General features: G+C 43.0%; 1 protein-coding gene across 2 annotated transcripts in view; it reads right to left on the bottom strand.

The window, feature by feature from the left end:
• Positions 1-1,318: 1,318 nt before the first annotated feature.
• Positions 1,319-21,861, bottom strand: part of LOC142157928 (tyrosinase-like) — a 101,623-nt gene continuing 81,080 nt past the window's right edge. For both annotated transcript variants that reach the window (XM_075211438.1, XM_075211437.1), the window contains exon 5: positions 1,319-1,813. In XM_075211438.1, the coding sequence (XP_075067539.1) occupies positions 1,633-1,813 (181 nt within the window). In that variant the 3' untranslated portion in view covers positions 1,319-1,632. The remainder of the gene's footprint in view (positions 1,814-21,861) is intronic.

The following is a 21,861-nucleotide window of genomic DNA, read 5'->3' as shown; positions in this document are numbered from 1 at the left end:
AAAATGCAAAAGTCTTTGTTGCACACATTTGCAAATGTATGTTTAAGCCATCCGCCACGCCAAGGCGCTTTTGCTAATAGGATGGTCCTACTCTAAACAATGAGAGTCCCATATATTTGGGCCATACAAATGTGTTTTTAAATTGAGAGCCAACTTACCAAAGAGGTACCCCAGAAGCCTCCAAACAGCAATTCAGTGCCAGTACCCCCTCTCAGCTACTGACACCAACATGCCTCTCAGACAAATACAAAAGTGGAAGCTGCTCAAATCAATTTATAGGCCATAACAGGTGCTTGAAAGGGTGGGGTTATCCTGCAAGGAACATACACACAACATTTTTCCCCCCAGCACACTGCTATAGCCAGCAACAGATCTGCCATTTCTACTGTAGATAAAAATGCAAAAGTCTTTGTTGCACACATTTGCAAATGTATGTTTAAGCCATCCGCCAAGCCAAGGTTTTTTTTATCTACAGTAGAAATGGCAGATCTGTAAGTTGGCTCTCAATTTAAAAACACATATGTATGGCCCAAATATATGGGACTCTCATTGTTTAGAGTAGGACCATGCTATTAGCAAAAGCGCCTTGGCGTGGCGGATGGCTTAAACATACATTTGCAAATGTGTGCAACAAAAGACTTTTGCATTTTTATCTACAGTAGAAATGGCAGATCTGTTGCTGGCTATAGCAGTGTGCTGGGGGAAAAATGTTTTGTGTATGTTCCTTGCAGGATAACCCCACCCTTTCAAGCACCTGTTATGGCCTATAAATTGATTTGAGCAGTTTCCACTTTTGTATTTGTCTGAGAGGCATGTTGGTGTCAGTAGCTGAGAGGGGGTACTGGCACTGAATTGCTGTTTGGAGGCTTCTGGGGTACCTCTTTGGTAAGTTGGCTCTCAATTTAAAAACACATATGTATGGCCCAAATATATGGGACTCTCATTGTTTAGAGTAGGACCATCCTATTAGCAAAAGCGCCTTGGCGTGGCGGATGGCTTAAACATACATTTGCAAATGTGTGCAACAAAGACTTTTGCATTTTTATCTACAGTAGAAATGGCAGATCTGTTGCTGGCTATAGCAGTGTGCTGGGGGGAAAAATGTTGTGTGTATACTACCAATATGTCTCTTGCCAGTAGACATATCAAAAGTTACCAATTGTTGAAAACATGTCTAACTATCACTCTCACAGTTTTTATTACTGTAAATAATATTTTATATTTGTACATACATACATATATATATATATATATATATATATATATATATATATATATATTGCCCTATATATTGTAAAAACAAATTGAGAACACTGTAGAATGTGTAAATTATGTTACAAGTAGTGGAGCCACCTATTGTTGTATTTATCAGACTGAAAAAAGGATATGTACTTAAAGTTGGCAAAAAATAAAAACATTTCTATAGCAATTTGTATACAGTAAAATAGTACAAGAACAACATCATATGGTATTTATTAGACTAAGTAAAATCCTTTTAATAGGCTTGGAAAACAGAAAAATATTTGTCAACAACGAAAAATCTCTCCCAGTTTGTAGAATGCACATTTCAAAAATCTCGAACTGTGTGTGAAGGCAATCACCAACCGTCAATGAAGACCATCACTTATTTTCCTATTTCCCATGGAAGGAAGAATATTTATATCCAAATGTAGTTGACTTGTGAATGAGGTCTTTGTTCTTGTAACATGGGAAGAATGGAGTAGCACAGTCATTGGGACCTTGACCAAGAACATTGTTCTCAGGATATGAATGTGGTGATCCATTGTACCTGACTATCCATGTATCAAATATCCTGTGAAAAACAAACAGATCACACGTTAGTTTATTCTACTTGCAGATTTGAACGTTTGTCGGTACTTAGTTAAAGTTTAATAATATCGCCAAGTTTACTAATATGTTTATTGTGTAGCTAAAATATATAAACATAGTGCAAAACCCACAAAAGTGTTATTACTGCTAAAATGCATTACAATTACCTAATTACAGTCAAATAAAAAAGTTACAAAAAAACAATTGTTTGTGAATTCTCTTTGAGAAGATACTGGTTAAAGTTTTTCTTTATGTTATAGAATCTTCATTTTTGAGAATCTTGAGTTTTTATATTAACATGTATCTGCTTTTAAAAGGCCAATCAAAAACTGTGTTATAAAAATATTCATTTCTCATTTTCAAACAAATGTTTATGTATATATTTCACAAAAATACCAGTGATCATTCTGGTAACATCCATTGCCTTTTACTGATGACAGTAAAGTAAGGGCAGGTTGCAGGCTAAGTTGTTGCAACTTGCAGCTATGCTCAGCAAGATCTAAGCTTCATTAGCACTATGAGAAATAATGGGCCTCCTTGTACACTTAAATGAACAGTCTGAACAAGCAGGGTGGGGAGTGCGACTAGTAGGGAGAGTGCTTTGAAAGTACTGTGGTGAATTGGTGAATGGGAGGAGGAGTCTGAACAGGTAGGGAGGGAAGTAGAATATGTGTAGATTTGCAGTCTGGGTAGACAGGTGAGTGTTGCTGACAAGACAAGGCAGGTTAAGGGCAATGTGCAGTGGGCAGTGTGCTATGGTGAATAAGAAGTGGTGTCTACACAGGCATGGAAGGAAGTGCTGCTGGAAGACTGGACATGGAAAGAACAGTGTGCGTACAGTTCCCTAGTAAAGGGGAAGAGGTCATTGTACAGACAGGGAGGGGAGTCCTGCTGGAAGACGGGGCATGGTAAAGACACTATGTGGTCAGTGTTGTGGCAAAAGAGATGAGGTGTAACCTGAAGCAATGCTAACCAAAGTCTGAGCTTCAGCACTATGGGAAATAATGGATCTCCTTATACACTTCAATGGACAATCTGAACAGGTAAGGAGTGGAGCTCTACTGCAAGACTAGTGGAGACCGTGTACCAGCAGTTTAGTGGTGAAGGAGAAGAGGTGTGTCGACAGGAAGGTAAGGAAGTGCTGCTGGAAAAGTTGTCAGGGTAAGGTGAAACAACTGGCGATATCTGAATAGGCAGGAGGGTAAAGCTGCTGGAAGACTGGACATGGGAAGAACAGTGTGCATACAATTCTGTAGTAAACGAGAAGAGGTCACTGGACAGTGACCTCTTCTCTTCTGGTAGTGCTGCTGGACGAATGGGGATAGCAAGTGCAGTGTGCTAAATGTGTTGCGGTGAATAGGAGCAGGTGTCTGAACAGGAAGGTAGGGGAATGTTGCTGGAAAACTGTTCATTGCAAGCACAGAATGCAAGCAGTGCTATGGAGAAAGAGATGAGGTATAACCTGCAGCAATGCTCAGCAAGTAGAATCTGAGTAGAATTGCAGTATGAGAAATGCTGGGACTCAATATTATCATCATCATCATTTATTTATATAGTGCCACTAATTCCGCAGCGATGTACATAGAACTTACTCACACATCTCAATATACACTTAAATGGACAGTCTGAAAAAGCAGGGAGGGGAATGCTGCTGCAAAGGACAATGTAATACCCTGCTACGCAAGGTATCAATTCTGATCAGCAGAGGTGCTGGCAGCCATCTTGGACCCAGTTGGTCTGAGGAGAACTGACAAGGAGTGTCAGAACAGAGACAGGGCGAAGAGGTGTATAAGCATTCAAAAAGTACAGAAAGAGAGAAAAATGGATGTTGAAAGGTAGAAGAGGTGAGGAAAGAGCCATGGATTAACCAAATCAGAGAGCGCGGGCGAGATCCGGAGCAGACAAACTAAGGAATTAATGAAAGACGGGTCAGATCATACTGCTGAGGTATCTCCCTACCTCATCAGCAGGGAGACATAATGATTTTAGGAGTCGAGGGTTTGAGATAAGTACTCTTCATAAACACAACTCCCTGATCACCAATGCACACAATTTGCTCATTTTCTAATGGATTGTGATAAACTTTTTTATCCAAGAAACAAGATATGATCCAAATGATAACTGTGTTTTTTTTTTTTTTTTTAAATAAAAGCAACATAAGGTCCCCAACCGCATGCACAAATGTAGTTATAAGTTAGCATATAAGTGTGTCAACTGTGTTTTAGTGCTTGTTTATGGATTAATTATCATAAAGTGATAAGTCATCCATAGTTGGTTGATTACATTCATATTTGTTCCCAATACTGACACATAGATAGTCTAAGGTTCATCTTGCATAAGAAGTAGTTGTACTATCCGAGGCTTTGTGAGTAGTTAGGTCCAAGATCAATCTCCAGCTAAATGATAAGTAATTAGTTATTTATTTATTGACTCTCTTTTATTTTGAATCATATATTCCTCTACAATTGCACCTGCTCCAATTATTCGATTATTTATTTATTGGCCTTCTGATCTGTTTAAATTATAGTAAGTCTGGTTTTAAATTGTGATAATCAATTACAGCAATCATACTTTTCTTCAGGAACTGTAAAATAAAAAGCAACATCTAATCACCTTGACTCCATTTACTCTAGTTATTGCCTTCCTTGTTTGTGTGCTGTTTGTGTGGTCTCCTCCACTCTGCCGAGGCTTTTTTTTCTACGGCGCATCTAATTAAGATTGTCTGACCAGCAACCCTCTGGTAATAACACCATCTATATCTATACAACCTGTGTGCCATCTGCAGAGAAAACATTGCCACTCACGGAGCCTATACATCTTATTACAGCAATGTGCAGGCAGTGCTGTTGTGAAGGAGAAGATGTGTTTCAAAAGGCAGGGAGGGGATTGTTACTGGAAGGTACTAGTAAGGGCATTATGTGACCTGTGCTGTGACAAGAGAGAGGTTTTGTCTTGGCAGGCAGGGAAGGGAGTGCTGCATGGTAAGGACTTTGTGTAGGGAGTGCTGTGGTCTGAACAACTAGGGAGGGGAGTGCTGCTGGAAGTCTTGGCATGGTAAGGACAATGCGCGGGCAGTGCTTTGGTAAAGAAAAGAAGTTGTCTGAACAGGCAGAAAGGGAAGAGCTGCCTCAAGCATGAAGGCCAGGACAGCATTCGCAGGAACTTTGGGCAGCACTTGTGCCTCAGGAACCTCGGACTGGATAGTCGTCTCAGACACCTCAGACTAGCCTGTCTTTGGGTTGTTGTCTCTGGCAGGAGGCATGACTGGATCCTCAGAACTGGAGGTAAAAACTGGATCCTCAGAAGAGTAGGCAATGACTGATCCATCAGAACAGGAGGCAATTACTGGACCCTCGGAACAGCAGACTGAGGCTGGAATCATCAGATAGGAGATAGAGGTTGAAATTGAAATGGAATTGAAAACTGAGGCTGACCACTAGAAAAAAGAGACAGAGTCTGGAACCACAGGCTGGAAGGACAGAACCCTCTGTGAAGCAGGTTGGAGGGACAGAAGCCTCTCTGGAGCAGAAACTGGAGCAGAACCTCACTGGATATTTTGAATTTGAATGGAAATTTTGTGCTGTTAGGGGAGTGCTGAGACTATATATACTTAGATTACTATTGCCATCTACTGTTTAAAGTTAGCATTGCATTCTATGAAACTTGAATTATGAGTTCATTGGACTGTATTTGGTGGTCTAAGCAACATTGGGGCTAATCTAGAGTTGGACAATTTGAGTTCCGATGAAATGGCTGGTGGGCCGGTCATGAATTGACTCCTGGTAGTTAATAGCTGAGAGGGGTGATAAATTGGCTGGGGGGTTGGGTCATGAATTGGCTGTGGGGAGTGAATGATTAATTGGCTGGGGGAGTGAGTGATGGAATGGCAGGGGGGATGGTTGAAGACATGGCTGGGGGTCTTATGATTTGGTGGCTGTGGGTTGATAAAATGGCTGAGATGGGAGGAGCTGAATTGGCTGTGGGGATGAGTGATGAAATAACTGGTTAGATGGTTAATGATATCTCTGGGGCGGATCATAAATTGGCCAATGGGGCTGTGATGAAATAGTTTGGGGGTGTGATGAAATAACTAGTGAGGGGACATGATCTCTATATTGTGTGGCGATCATGAGGATGCTCTCTGTGGTCTCAGCGGTCACTAGAATGCTAAATACTAGTCACGTGGGGCTGGTGAATTTTAGTATATAATTATGAATAATTTTCATATATTTTATTGTCTATGTATGCCTGTTCTAAGGGGTTGTATTTAGCCATAATGTAGTGTTATATTGGAACAGCATAATTAGTCTGGGTTTGTTAACATTTTGCATTATAATAGAATTTTTGCACATTCTCAATACAGGACATAGAAGCCTGGCAACTGACAACAAAGCTCCAAGAACAAGCAATAGAGAACATTAGGTAGTTTACACTGCAAGATCACGTAAGAAAGAATGGCACAACTTGTCTAAATTTGAATACTGTAATGAGTTCCGACATCATGTAGCTCCCTATGTGCAGTATCTTATTTTAATTAGAGATGCTCGGGCTTGGTTTTTGGTAAACCGAGCCCACCTGAACATAGCTGATCCGAGTACCGAGCCGAGCCGGCTCGGTACTTTCGCGCGCCCTCGGAACTGAAAATAAGGCAAAACATCATTGTCGTGTCATTGGATCTCACGAGTTTTGGTCTCTATAAGTACCGCCCTCCATGGAGATCATTTGACAGAGAGACACAGAAGGGGTAGCAGGATTGTTGACATTCTCCATCGCAGTTGGGCAGTGTCATAGCTAGAACAGAAAAAGGAGGTGTGGAAAAGTTCTTCAAAGTCTCCAGTGAAATTCTACAGAGTTATAGCTCATACAGAAACAGGAAAGGTGGCAGTTTTCAGTGCTGAAAGACAAATTATAGGGCTGACAGTGTTCTTCAAAGACTCCAGTGACATTCTACATAGATATAGCTCACATAGAAACAAGAGATGTGGCAGTGTTCAGTGTTGAAACAGCAATTCAAATAATAGGGCTGTCAGTGTTCTTAAAAGTCTCCAGTCACATTCTATTGTGCCATCAAAATGGATTCACATCAGTCTACAGAAGAGCAGGAGCACCAAGCAGCTGTTGGCACCAGTCATGATGATATGGGCCGCCAAGAGGAATTTGGGGTCCCGGTACAGCAAGTTTTTGCCCCCCCCCTCCATAGATGAGAAGGGGAGGGGCATGCTTCCCTTCAAATGGTCATAAAATGAAACAAGTGTAACTGTATAAGAGAAATGGCTGCTTCTAGGGGCTCTGCAACCCCATACAAAGATAAAAACACAATAAAAATTAAGAGGCGCTCCATCAACCCTTCAACATAAACTTAATAATGATGACAGAAAATTACATAAAATTTTAAATTGCAGACTAATTTATTTATAAAGTAACATGCAGGAGATTCAATTGCCAGTGATGTGGCACGCGGACATTGCCGGCAATTACAGGAGGAATCTCCACCTTCAATAAAAAAATAATAATATGTGTGTGTGTGTGTATATATATATATATATATATATATATATATATATATATATATATATATTATTTAACAGTTTTTGAGCGCCACTTAATTTTTAGCCCCTCCAGAAACATCATAACCCCACAGACACAGCGTAAGTTCAGCCTAGACACAGTATAAGTCCCCCCCAGAAACAGCATAATTCCCCTGCCCAGACACAGCATGAGTCTCCCCAGACAAAGCTTAAGTCCCCCCCAGACAAAGCATAATCCCCCCTCTGACACAGCATAATCCCCCCAGACACAGCATGATTCCTCCCTAAAACAAAGCATAATCCCCCCCCCGACAAAGCATAATTCCTCCCCCCAGACACAGCATAATTCTCCTCCAAACATAGCAAGAGTCCCCCTCAGACAAAGCATAAGCCCCCCCCTCAGATATAGCAAGAGTCCTCCCCAGACATAGCAAGAGTCACCCCCCAGACAGTTCTTTTAACAATCATTTTTAAAAATAATTTTTACCGGGACCCGACATGCGTAGGGGGCCCCAGTCCCGGTAATTTGTACTTGCCCCACCCCCCCTCTCAGCGTTCCTGATGATGATAGTAATCCCTCTACTGGTAAAGGATATGTTAAAGTGCATAGTGTTTTTAAGCCAGGGAAGCAAAAATGTAAAAAACACCTTTTACCTTTGTAAAGAAAAAAACACCTGTAATCAAGGCAAAGTTAACTGCAGAAAAAAATTAAATTGCAAACATGACATTCTACACACGCAGTGGCAAGGAAAGAATCAGGCTGTGACTGGATTACTTATAAATAACTTATGGTATAAAATTATTTAAAGGAAATAGTGCAGGGCGCTTATTTATATATTCGCAAATGTACTTCTATTTGATATTGTGTGCATTTTGGTAATGGAAATATCCTCACAAGGGATCGGAGTTAGTCCTGCATTCAAGTTTCTAAGGCGAGAAGGCTCCCCTATCCAGGACTCCTCAGAAGAATCCTGGAGCTTTAGGCCCACTGCTGCTGGGGGTGGATCATCAACCCAGAAGCAGACCAAGAGGAAGACTACTAGTAGTTTACAACAATTGACTGTTAAACAATCCTTTGCAAGAGGAAGCAAGTATGAAACTTGTCACCCAGTCGCAAAGAAGATCACAGACGCCATGGCGACTATGCTAGTATTAGATCTGTGTCCAATATCCACTATTAATGCAGCTGGTTTTAAACAGTTACTTGAGGTCTTCTGTCCCCATTACCAAATTCCAACATCACACCATTTTACTAGAAAAGCTATTCCTCACTTCTACCAGAAGGTTTGTAAAAATGTAATTATTGGGCTACAAAATGCCATTCCTCCCAATGTACACCTAACCACAGATATGTGGACAAGTGGAACTGGGCAAACTAAAAATTATATGAATGTGACAGCACACTGGGTTGGTGATTCACCTTCACCAGCAGGGACAGCAGCAGCATGTACTCAAGAATGTCACATTTTTCAGAGGCAGACTACTCTGTGTATCATCTGCTTCACTAAGAGGCATATTATTATTATTATTATTATTATTATTATTATCATCGTAAATTAAGAAAGGCACCACAGTGCCTTTCAGCATCGTACAGTAGGGAAGACAAGGACATACATAAAACAGGACATACGTAAAACAAGAACAGACAAGGCAGACAAAATTGATGGAGACATGAAAACAAAGGGTATGGAGGACCCTGCTCATTAGAGAGCTTGCATCCTAAAGAGAAGAGGGTACAGCTGAAACAAGAGGAGGGAGTGTGGCTTAGAGTGGAGATTGGGATAGTTGTGAGGGTGCATTAGTGTGAATAGATTTATCGAGGATAAGGTCACCTCTAAAAAAGAGATGGGTTTTCAAAGATTATCTAAAGACTTGAAGGTTGTGGGAAAGTCTGTTTGAGCGTTGTACGGAATTCCATAAGTGGAGAGCAGCACGGGATAAGTCTTGAAGGTGGCAGTGAGAGGTGGTTGTCAAAGATGAGGCAAAGCGCAGGTCAGAGGTAATACCGCTGACAACTAAGGGATGTCATTGCAACATGGATTATTCTGCTTGGACTCTCCTGAGGATATGTGATTTCTGATAACGCCACCAATATTGTTAAAGAATTACAGCGGGGGGAATTTTATCACATTCCCTGTTTTGCTCACACAATCAACTTGGTGGTACAGAACTTTTTAAAAAATGACAATGACATGCAGGAGATGCTGTCTGTGTCCCAAAATATTTAGGGTCATTCTGCAACAGCATGTAGAAGAATGCAGCAGCTGCAAGAAGAATAGAATTTAGGGGGAATGTACTTTAGTCCAGCACAGTGGAGAATACTTTCTGTGTTGTGCAAGGTGCTGAAACCACCAAGTCGTCACCTTTGAAGAGAGAGCAGACACTGTTAGCTTGAATCAAGTGAGTCCTCTAATTAGACTTTTTGAAAAGCAGCAAGAGAAATTGAAGAAGGAAATGAAACAAAGCAATTCCGCTAATTATGTTGGACTTGTAGATTAAGTGCTTTATTCCGTTTGCCAGGATCCAAGAGTTATCAACATCTTGAAATCGGATCATTACATTTTGGCAATTGTGCTTGATCCTAGGTTTAAGAGCTATGTCTTCTCTTTCTTTCCAACTGATCCAGATGTCAACAGATGCAATGAGCTCCTAGTCAGCAAGCTGACAACTCAAGTGGTACATGACACAATGATGTCTTCTCCTTCAGTTTCCTGGAAATTGCTGCTAGGAAAAAACTTAGCTTTTCCAAGACACCCAGTGGTGATGCAGATGAGTCTGCACAACATTTTGACATTTGGTCTGGTCTAAAAGAATTGCACAAAAATCCTGACAGCTATTCCGTAAAATGAACTACAAATTCCATGAGGAAGGCCATTACCGGCAATTACATCAAAGTACACAGACTTCTGTGATGGTGGATTCCAGCGGGGATGAATTAGTATTGTTTGAGGATGATGTACACACTGATGAGGGTGAATATGATGACAGTGTAAATTGCAGGTGCTGAGATCTAGCTGGGAGAAGGGAGCTAGCTGATGCTGGTATGCTTGGTTATATTTTGGGTAGAATGGCATGTTAGCAATTTTCTTTAAAAAGGTACAAGCTTTTTATTTACATTTTTGTTTCCCTAACTTAAAATCACTATGCACTTGAACATAGGCTTTAGCATATGAGGTAGAGGGATTAGTATCATCATGACTGAGACTGGAGAGTGACAAGAACAATGCCACCTCTCCTGTTTCTGTATGAGCTATGACACAGTAGAATGTCACTGGAGACTTTTAAGAACACTGACAGGTCTATTATTACAATTTCTATTTCAGCACTAAACCCTGACACCTCTCCTGTTTCTGAGTGAGCTATGGCACAGTAAAATGTAACTGCAGATTTTGAAGAACACTGACAGCTCTATTATTTCTATTTCAGCAATGATAATTAGCAATGGAGCAATGGAGCTCTCCTCTTTGTGTGTTACCTACATAGCACCATACAATTTGACTTAATTTTACCTCACATTTTATTACTTTATCTCATACTTTAGCTCTTAGTTTTCCTTATACTCAGGGGTGAATTCAAAACTTATATGGCCCTGGAAAATATTCTGAATGTAATCAGAAGGTGGAACCAAAGCAACTGTATGTGGGGCAACAAAAAGTAGGCGGGGTTAGAAGACCTTTAGCTGTAGCCACAGCGGTGGAAAGTTGGGACAACACCTGAGATGGCGATAATAGATATAGTATTGTGGTAATACAATTAACTGCCAGAAACTTGTTAAATAGGATTCCCCATGCAAAGGCAATATCCATCGGTTTGGGTTATCACTAGTGATAGCAGCATTATCGCCAGAAGTATTTTTGAATTGAGAAAAAGTTCTGTTAATATATTAAAGGGCTTTTCGCTCTAAATCAGCCCTCCACTGCAGGCAAAATCTGCAGTCAGGAATCCCTGACCAGCAGTTTCTCAAAAACCCATTAGCGTGTGTACTAAGGGTTTTGTGAGCATGATGAGTAAGATGATAATGTAACAAAAGTTTATTATTGAAACAAAAAAATTCGAAAATTGTGCTTATCTGCCATCCTTAGGTTCAGTTATATGGCAGAGGACACGGTTGTGCTTCTATTCGTCTATGTCACTTCTACTATCACAACGTAACTCGAGCAGAGAAGGAGGAAGAAAAGGCGTAAAGAGGGGGTAAGTGGAATACAAGGGGGGGAAATTTTGGTGCAAATTGGTTGTGGGGGTTGAGAAATTTGGGAGAAAAGAGAGAGGGACAGATTGGGTGGTGGGACAAAGGCATGCATAGACACAAAGGGGGGGAAATAAATGGGCAGGCACTCATAATTTGGAGACAGACACAACAATTAGGGATGGGCCTGATAACATAGAAATATTACATTTGATGGGATATAACAACCATCTAACCCTAACCCACTGCTCATTTTTTAACTTATGGTAACCTCAAACCCTATTTGATTGTTAGTTCTTTGTAAGGATATCCTTATGTCTATCCCAAGCATGTAGAAATTGCTCTACTATATTAACCTCTACCACCTCTGATAGGAGGCTATTCCACTTATACACTACCCTTTCTGTGAAGTAGTTTTTCCTCAAATTTACTTTGAACCTACTTCCCTCCAGTGTCAGTGCATGTCCTTGTGTTCTAGTACTTCTCTCCCTTTGAAGGATGTCTCCCTCTTGTACCTTGTTAAAGCCCTGGATATATTTGAAAGTTTATATCATGCCCCCTCTTTCCTTTCTCTGCGCAGCAGCTCAGTTTCGACCATCTTCGGCTTCTTTAGTTAGACATCTCAAGGCTCTGGCGTGCCAGATAAAAGTGGTCCGTGTGCCAAGTCTTGCTGACCCCTGACCTAGAACATCAATCATTTGTTTTACCCCTCCTGGGTTGTTTACCCTGTTGCATATATTTGTGTCATCTGCAAAAAGCCAATGTCACCAATAAAGATATTAAAAGCACCTATTTTTTATATAGAATCTTAGATAGCTTTCAGATTCATCCCCTCCTCCTAGTTTCTCTTCACACCTGCTTTTTAACACCTAGTAAGAATGTATAACACAGATTCACACTTAGTTTTCTCCCTTAGATTATAATCATCATATAACCTTATGCATTCACTTTAGCATGGAAGCTACTGCAATGAGTGATTAAGAGTTTAGGTCGTCCTAGGCCAATAAGCTCGTAGCGCATTTTCGCCTTCCACACCAGGCTAATACGCAATAGGTACAAACAACCAGTCCTTAAATTAAAATCTGACTTCATCCCCCACCACCAATGTATATGTTCAAGTATTTTCGAAACGCTACTTTTTAAAAGTGTTACGGCAATTTTTGTCACTCATTTTGTTTTCACTAAAATCAGAACTGTATAGCAGAACAGAGGCAAGAACTAGAGCTACTAATGGTGAAGAAGTGAAGGTAAAGGGGGCTGTCATGCCTACACCTTTCATCATTCTTGTCTTTCCTACTCGCTTATCCTCTAGCGTGCACCCAAGGATGACTCATTGTCTTCATCCTTTAACATGGCAATATGAGATTAAAACCTCACTTCATTTTTCTATTGTGCTTTCTTTTTACTTTGGAGAATAACATTTAGCTTATATTTCAAAATGAATTTTAGTTTATACCTCTCCCTGTCACAAGTTTGCTCCCTAAAAAAATGTACACTCCGCCAAAAAGCCTTGCACTCTATGCTGCAGCCTAGTCAGCCTATTATCTAATCAGGCCCTGATTAGGAGTAGCTGACACAAAGGCTGAACTAGCGAGTTGTGGGCCCCGGTGCAGAGAGATGGGGAGGAGGGGACTGCGGCACCCAACCCTCTGCATCTGCCATGCAGCGGGCCCCATTATCTTCATTGGCCCCGGTGCTACGCACCTGTCGTACCAATGGTAGTTCTGGCTGACAGAGAGAAACACACATGGGGAGAGAGAGACAGGTGGCGAGAAATTGTTACACATACAAAACTGGACACATAAAGGGTTGACTGTGGTGTACATGTGGTACCCCAAAGCCCTGCTGAACAGCACAGAGGAGTGCATAAACGCTTTTAAAAAGCAGGGCTACAAGGGGTTAATTGTGCTCCTGAAAACTTGTGCCCAGGAGTGATTGACAGGAGGAGGATGAAGGCCCTGATTGGCTGGGGGAGTAACAGGAAGAGGTTGTGCAGGAAGGAGGAGAGAGAGAGCAGCATGGTAGAAGGAACAAGGGGGAGAATGTGCAGCCGAGCAGAGATAAGATAAGCTGCTGCCAGAACTGTGACATTGGCAGCAAAGCGGACGGAGAACAGCTGGGGACACGCAGCGGGGCGCCAAAGACAGTATTCACTAACTACAGAACTCTTTTCAAGGTAAAACCTCAGCCTGCAGTGTATTGCACACACCCCAGTGTCAGAGGGAAGAGTGATGAGAGAATCTATCCAAAACTGACATTGCATTCTTGTACAAGGAAGGATTGTGGAAGCTTTTCCCCCAGACCATACATATATACAGGCTGCAGGGAACAATTAAGGCGGTCGTTTCAGCTATATCCTGTGTGTGTGTGTGTGTGTGTGTGTGTGTGTGCTGATATCTGGACATTATACCCTGCTGCAGAGTACATGTGCTAATAGAGATTCATTGACTGTTGAGAGAACAGCGCCATCCTGTGGCTGAAATGAGCAACAGCTCTGCTTTCTACTATAATACTTAACCCTTGATGGAAACCTCTGCAGGACATTGGGACACTACCCAAATTCCTGTGCACAGGTCAGCCCAGGACTGAGTGGAAAATATGGTAGCGTTACCGGGGATAATATTGGTGCACCAAATGTTTTAGATGATGTTAATGTTATTTTATTTACCTAAGAATTGATTTATTAATATTGAAGGTGTGACATTCAGTGTTAGTGGTACCGCTGCAATTCAAGTTAACTCAGCAGTAGATGCTAAAAGTGAGGCGCCTGACACATAGGGAATAGCACGGTACCCCAAACACCTGAATAAGAAGTAGCCCTCTAGTGGGCGTGGTAGTGACCGTAAGAGTCTTGATGGGTTATTATTGATGGTTATTGCATCATCACCAGTCAGATATTGTTAACGTGAAAGTAGTAACTGTGATTACCAGTGACAATTAAGTGATTATTTGACAATGTGTATTGAAGATGTTATCGTTATTCTGCCTTATACTCACCAGGTGTATGTTATATGTTAAATGCTATTGTGCTCTATGCTGATCAGACGCATTATTTTGTCATTACTATTGAGCTGAAGGGGTCAGTGGCGCGGTGGCTTACCAAAACTATCCTTACCGCATTCTCAATAAAATAAAGTTGTTTGACCAATCTTTGTCCCTTTCATTGAAGTATTTATCTCCTGACCACCGGATATCCAAAAGAGAAAAGAACTTGACTCGTATCTGGGAGACAAGGTAAGGGAAGGACTTCCCATCAGTACTCAACCACCACATAAACTTTGGCGTCAAACCGAACAGGATCTGAGTGCATCAGGAGAGTATTACCCTCAGTGAAAAATGGATCAGCAACCGGCAGGGCCACAAAACCCAGAACAGGCCGCCCCAGCAGTAACACCAAATATGCCCATAACCCTACCGTACTATTTCGGGGCCCCATGGCTCCCGAAGTACAGCGGAGACAACGACAAGCTACAGACGACTTCATTCACAGAATTCAAGAACAAACTGAATCCATGTTCCAGCTATACCCATTGAATGAACAGCAGAAAGTGGAGATCTTAATAAGGCAACTCACAGGGTCGGCGCTCAGAGAAGTAATCTCATGGCCGAGGAACGACAAGAAAGAAGCGGCACAAGTTTTAAAAAAAAATTCCACAACGTTTGAGACAAGAACTCTTCCGGAGCTGAAGATGAAACTATATGCTCGCAAGCAACAACCGAACGAGACACTGCGGGACTATGCCCTGAGCCTACAAGAGATGCTAAGAGCCATTCAGGCAGTGGACAAAGAGGAAGTACGAAACGCGGACGAAGCCCTGACCGTACAGTTCGTAGAAGGAGTCGCCCAAGAAAGCGTTAAGATTCAGCTACGACTGATGAAGGCACAGATGCCAGGCAAAACCTTCCGAGAGTTTAAAGAGACCGCCATCGCCATTGTCGGTAACCAACGGAGAAGGGAGGAAGAATACCCAGAATTGGTGGGCTTCAGAGAAAGCGCAAGCTCGAGGGGAGCCATGGCAAGCACCACAGAAAAATCCACACGGGCCCAAGAATCGGTAATACAGAGCGGTCAGTATCCCACCGGAGACCCAATGCAAACCCTCAAAGAGCAAATGGAGGAGCTGGCCGTCGGAATGGCAGAAATTTAGCGAAAGATGCGCCAAATGGCGAGGCCACCGGCACCCACCTACGGGGAACCAGAGTGGCGGTCCGAAAGACAAAGACCAGCCCGAGGCAGGTGGGAACCACCTCGCGAGTATGTACGGCGATCGCCCAACCAATTCGATAGTCAAGGGCGCCTGATATGCCGCCGGTGCAATGGGATAGGACACATAGAACGAAACCGTGACCAAAACGAACATTTAAACTCCGACACCCCGAGATTGAGGGCCGAATCTCAGGGCGAGCCCCGGGAATAGATCAGGATCCAGAAAACTGAAGGCCCCAGTTCATCGGACAATGTCCCACGTTACCCGTTACAATTTAATGGAGTGGAGACCCTGGCTATGCTTGACACGGGGACGCAGATTACGACCATCCGGCTACCTACATTCCACAAGTATTGGGGCAAAGAGCAGCTGTTATCACCACCCCCAACCTGGCTGCGGCTGACCGTCAGTAACGGCCTCGAGATTGCGTGTGAAGGTTATTGGGAAGCGGACATCCAGATCTAAGCGACCTTGTTGTCAAGACAAGGCTGTCTCGTCACTGCCCCCTGTGAAGGGAACATAGCCCCTATCATCCTGGGGATAATTGTACTGCAAAGATGCCCGGATGAGCTAGTGGCGACTTTGAAGGGTAAATTAACCCAAGCGGCGTCCCGCGGTCATCAGGCCTTTCAACATACTGTTCGGCTCCTATAAGGTCATCAAAAGTCCGCTGGTCCCCACGTAAAGGTTTTGGGCACTGCCAAGTGGTTTAATGTGCGGAATGGATATGGCTTCATCAACAGAAATGACACCAAAGAAGATGTGTTTGTCCACCAGACAGCAATAAAGCGAAATAACCCACGGAAGTTTCTGCGCAGTGTTGGAGACGGGGAGACTGTGGAATTTGATGTTGTGGAGGGAGAGAAGGGTGCCGAGGCAGCAAACGTGACTGGCCCTGGTGGTGTACCAGTAAAAGGAAGCAGATTTGCACCCTACCAACGAAGGTTCCGCAGACGTTTCTACCGGCCAAGAGGAGAGAATGCTGCAGAATCTGGTGGAGAAGTAAGTGCAGAGCAAGTGAGCGAGGGAGTGAGAGCAGAGAAAGTGTCCCCTCAGCAGAGACCTGTTCAGTGCAGGCGCCCTCCTCCGTTCTTCTACAAACGGCAGAAGAATGACTACGACTGGGATGTGCAGGCCTGTCGGCTGCCAGAAAGGAGCATCGTCCTCAAGAAGAATAATCGACCCCGGAGTAAGCTGGATCCCAAGTGGAAGTTGAACCTGTATGTGGATACGGCCGAACCCATATCAAGCTCCGCCCCAGGCCAGACCAAGGGCCAGAAGAAACATCAAGGGATGACTGGGACGAAGAGCCAGACGATGGCGAAGGGACTTTGCCTCAACTGCCCACTGACCCTTTCGAGCTACTATTGGCGGTATCAGGATTAGAGATCTACTGAAACTGTTGTATATAATGTATATTAAAACTGCTGTCATTGAAAATGTTTGCCATTACAACTGTTGTAGATGTGTGATTTGAGTTGATAAAGAACAACCACCTTTATGTCTTAATGCGTGAGGACACGCACCTGAAAAAGCGGGGGTGAATGTGGTACCCCAAAGCCCTGTTGAACAGCACAAAGGAGTGCATAAACACTTTTAAAAAGCAGGGCTACAAGGGGTTAATTGTGCTCCTGAAAACTTGTGCCCAGGAGTGATTGACAGGAGGAGGATGAATGCCCTGATTGGCTGGGGGAGTAACAGGAAGAGGTTGTGCAGGAAGGAGGAGAAAGAGAGCAGCATGGTAGAAGGAACAAGGGGGAGAATGTGCAGCCGAGCAGAGAGAAGATAAGCTGCTGCCAGAACTGTGAAATTGCCAGCAAAGCGGACGGAGAACAGCTGGGGACACGCAGCGGGGCGCCAAAGACAGTATTCACTAACTACAGAACTCTTTTCAAGGTAAAACCTCAGCCTCCAGTGTGAGAAGGAAGAGTGATGAGAGAATTTATCCAAAACTGACATTGCATTCTTGTAAAAGGAAGGACTGTGAGAGCTTTTCCCCCAGATCATACCTATACACAGGCTGCAGGGAACAATTAAGACGGTCGTTTCAGCTATATCCTGTGTGTGTGTGTGTGTGTGCTGATATCTGGACATTATACCCTGCTGCAGAGTACATGTGCTGATAGAGATTCATTGACTGTTGAGAGAACAGCGCCATCTTGTGGCTGAAATGAGCAACAGCTCTGCTTTCTACAATAATACTTAACCCTTGATGGAAACCTCTGCAGGACATTGGAACACTACCCAGATTCCTGTGCACAGGTCAGCCCAGGACTGAGTGGGAAAATATGGTAATGTTACCGGGGATAATATTGGTGCACCAAATGTTTGAGATGATGTTAATGTTATGTGATTTACCTAAGAATTGATTTATTAATATTGAAGGTGTGACATTCAGTGTTAGTGGTACCGCTGCAATTCAAGTTAAATCAGCAGTAGATGCTAAAATTGGGGCACCTGACACATAGGGAATAGCACGGTACCCCAAACACCTGAATAAGAAGTAGCCCTCTAGTGGGCGCGGTAGTGACCGTAAGAGTCTTGATGGGTTATTATTGATGGTTATTGCATCATCACCAGTCAGATATTATTAACGTGAAAGTAGTAACTGTGATTACCAGTGTGCCTTATTAGACAATGTGTATTGAAGATGTTATCGTTATTCTGCCTTATACTCACCAGGTGTATGTTATATGTTAAATGCTATTGTTCTCTATGCTGATCAGACGCATTATTTTGTCATTTCTTTTGAGCTGAAGGGGTCAGTGGCACGGTGGCTTACCGAAACTATTCTTACCGCATTCTCAATAAACCCAAGTTGTTTGACCAATCTTTGTCCCTTTCATTGAAGTATTTATCTCCTGACCACCGGATATTCAAAAGAGAAAAGAACCTGACTCGTATCTGGGAGACAAGGTAAGGGAAGAATTTCCCATCAGTACTCGACCACCACATACACACAAAGTGTAGGACAGAGGCGTACACGTGGGCAGAAGAGGAACACACAAAAGTGGGACTGGGAAACAGAGAGAAAGATACTCATACAAAATTGGAGACACAGGGCCTGATTCATCTATACATGTATCTGCCGATTTTGAGTGTATTGCTTGCAAAATCACTCCAGGCATGCCCAGAACCTGACCATATGCCAGTCAATGCAGCCCTGTCCTCTCTGTCTTTGTACACAAAGGACAATTACTACAACCCACAATTTGCAGAAGTGAACGGGGTGGGAAAGGGGCATTTGGCTGTAGTCAACGTGCAGTAAGGGCGTGCCAAACTCAAGCGCACTCAGCCACGTCCAAATCATTTTCTGGGCATCTCAAAGTGCTAGTCTAAGTTCTGAGTACCAGTGATGTATACTATGTTTAGTAGATATTAAGAACATCTAATAAATGTAATAATGTTTTCTCACTAATGCCTATATTATAAAGAGGTGACAATAATTTTTTTCTATGTGTTCATTTACGAGTTTATAATCCACAAAGGTATTGGATATATTCTGCAGCGTCTTGTGTAGTAGAGTAGAGCAGACCTAGACCTAAATTCATCAGTGCACGTATCTTCACATCCGCTCCTTGAATTCGGGAGTAAGCAGCGCTGATTTACGTGCGTTTTAAATAGGGATGAGCGGGCTCAGATATCTGAAATCCGAGCCCACCCGAACCTTGCCGATCCGAGCCCGATCCGAGACAGATCCGGGTATTCCCGCCAATTGCAAAACTGAAAGCGAGGCTCCGAGTCATAATCCCGTTGTCGGATCTCGCAATACTCGGATTCTATAAATTTCCCGCTGGCCGCCGCCATCTTCACTCAGGCATTGATCAGGGTAGAGGGAGGTTGTTTTAGGTGGTCCTCTGCCCTGCTATATCCTGTGCTGTGCTGTGCTGTGCTGTGCTCAGTCCAGTGGTGCTGTGTCCTGTGCTCTGTCCTTCTGAGTTCAGTGGTGCTGCTGGGTCCTGTGCTGTGTCCTGTTCACTTCAGTCCAGTGGTGCTGTGTCCTGTGCTCTGTCCTTCTGAGTTCAGTGGTGCTGCTGGGTCCTGTGCTGTGTCCTGTTCAGTCCAGTGGTGCTGTGTCCTGTGCTCTGTGCTTCTAAGGGCATAGTTATTTCCCCATTATTCCCAAGTGTTTAAAAAAATAAAAAAAAGTTATTAAAAAAAATACAAAAAACTAATTTAATTTTTTTTTAATTACAAAAAAATTTGCACAACCAATCCTGCAGTATAAGCCCATTGGTACTGCAATATTACCAAGTTCACACATTCAGCAGTAAAAGTCCAGTGGTACTGCAATATTACAAAGTTCACACATTCAGCAGTATCAGTCCAGTGGTGTTGTGTGCTGTGCTCTGTCAATTTTGAGTTCAGTGGTGCTGCTGGGTCAAGTGCTGTGTCCTGTTCAGTCCAGTGGTGCTGTGTCCTGTGCTCTGTGCTTCTAAGGGCATAGTTATTTCCCCATTATTAAAAAAAAAGTTATAAAAAAAATAAATAAATAAATAATTATAACCAAATTTGCAAAACCAATCCAGCAGTATAAGTCCATTGGTACTGCAATATTACCAAGTTCACACATTCTGCAGTATCTTGTGCTACATATAATGGAGACCAAAAATTTGGAGGATAAAGTAGGGAAAGATCAAGACCCACTTCCTCCTAATGCTGAAGCTGCTGCCACTAGTTATGACATAGACGATGAAATGCCATCAACGTCGTCTTCCAAGCCCGATGCCCAATCTCCTAGTATAGGGCATGTAAAATCCAAAAAGCCCAAGTTAAGTAAAAGTAGCAAAAAGAGAAACTTAAAATCATCTGCGGAGAAACGTAAAGTTGCCAATATGCCATTTACGACACGGAGTGGCAAGGAATGGCTTAGGCCCTGGCCCGTGTTCATGACTAGTGGTTCAGCTTCACCCAAGGATCTTAGCCCTCCTCCTCCTCCCCCCCCTACAAAAAATTGAAGAGAGTTATGGTGTCAGCAACAAAACAGCAAACAACTCTGCCTTCTAAAGAGAAATTATCACAAATCCCCAAGGCGAGTACAAGGCTGTTGGTGGTTGCGAAGCCTGACCTTCCCATCACTGTACGGGAAGAGGTGACTCCTTCCACCATTTGCAGCACGCCCTCTGCATATGCTGGAAGGATCACCCACAGTCCAGTTACAGATTTGGCTAATGAAAGTGTGAATGTTGTACACCGGGAGGAGGATATTGATGTAGCTGGGGGTGAGGAGGATGTTGATGATTATGATGCAGACAGATACCAAATTGCCTTTCTCAATTTCTATTTATATTCTAGATTGCATAACGGCTGAATAGTTTTCTATTTTACTCCTAGTGGAGAGGGGATCTGATGCAGACAGATACCAAACTGCCTTTGTCCATTTCTTTGTATATTTGAATTTCTAGTTCTACAGTCTATGCAGGCTGCTTTTTTTATATTCAACTACAAGTGTAGGGGGGGGGGGCATAGATACTAGCCACCAAAAAAACGTGGTCTATTTAATTTAACTTTCTAGCTCCACAGTTTGTGCAGCCTGCTTTTTTTTATCTTCAAAGTATTTACAAGCCTTGCAATCTAAATTAACAAGAGGTAGTGACGTGCTAGAACTCCACCCTCTATATGCTGCAGAGGATGGAGGAGCATCAAAAGGCCATTCAAGCCTACACAGCCACCTACGACATAGGAAACCCTCATTTTCTTCCACATCTATGGCGGCGAGGAAAAAGCTCAGTTTTCCTAAAAGAGGCGCTGGCGGGGATGCTGATAACATCTGGTCCGGACTGAAGGACCTGCCAACCATTGCAGACATGTCTACTGTCGCTGCATTGGATGCTGTCACAATTGAAAAAATGGTGGATTACTTTGCTGACACCATCCAAGTAGACATGTCAGACAGTCCATATTGTTACTGGCAGGAAAAAAAGCCAGTTTGGAAGCCCCTGTACAAACTGGCTCTATTTTACCTGAGTTGTCCCCCCTCCAGTGTGTACTCGGAAAGAGTTTTTAGTGCAGCGGGTAACCTGGTCAGTGAGCGGCGAAGGAGGTTGCTTCCTCACAACGTTTACTACCGGGGCCACTCCACTGGCAGAGAGCCACAAACACAAACGAT

The sequence above is a fragment of the Mixophyes fleayi genome, chromosome 5, assembly GCF_038048845.1.
Source record: "Mixophyes fleayi isolate aMixFle1 chromosome 5, aMixFle1.hap1, whole genome shotgun sequence".
Taxonomy (NCBI): Eukaryota; Metazoa; Chordata; class Amphibia; order Anura; family Limnodynastidae; genus Mixophyes; species Mixophyes fleayi.
The sequence above is the reverse complement of the archived record's forward strand: the minus strand, read 5'-3'. Positions and strand labels throughout refer to the sequence as shown.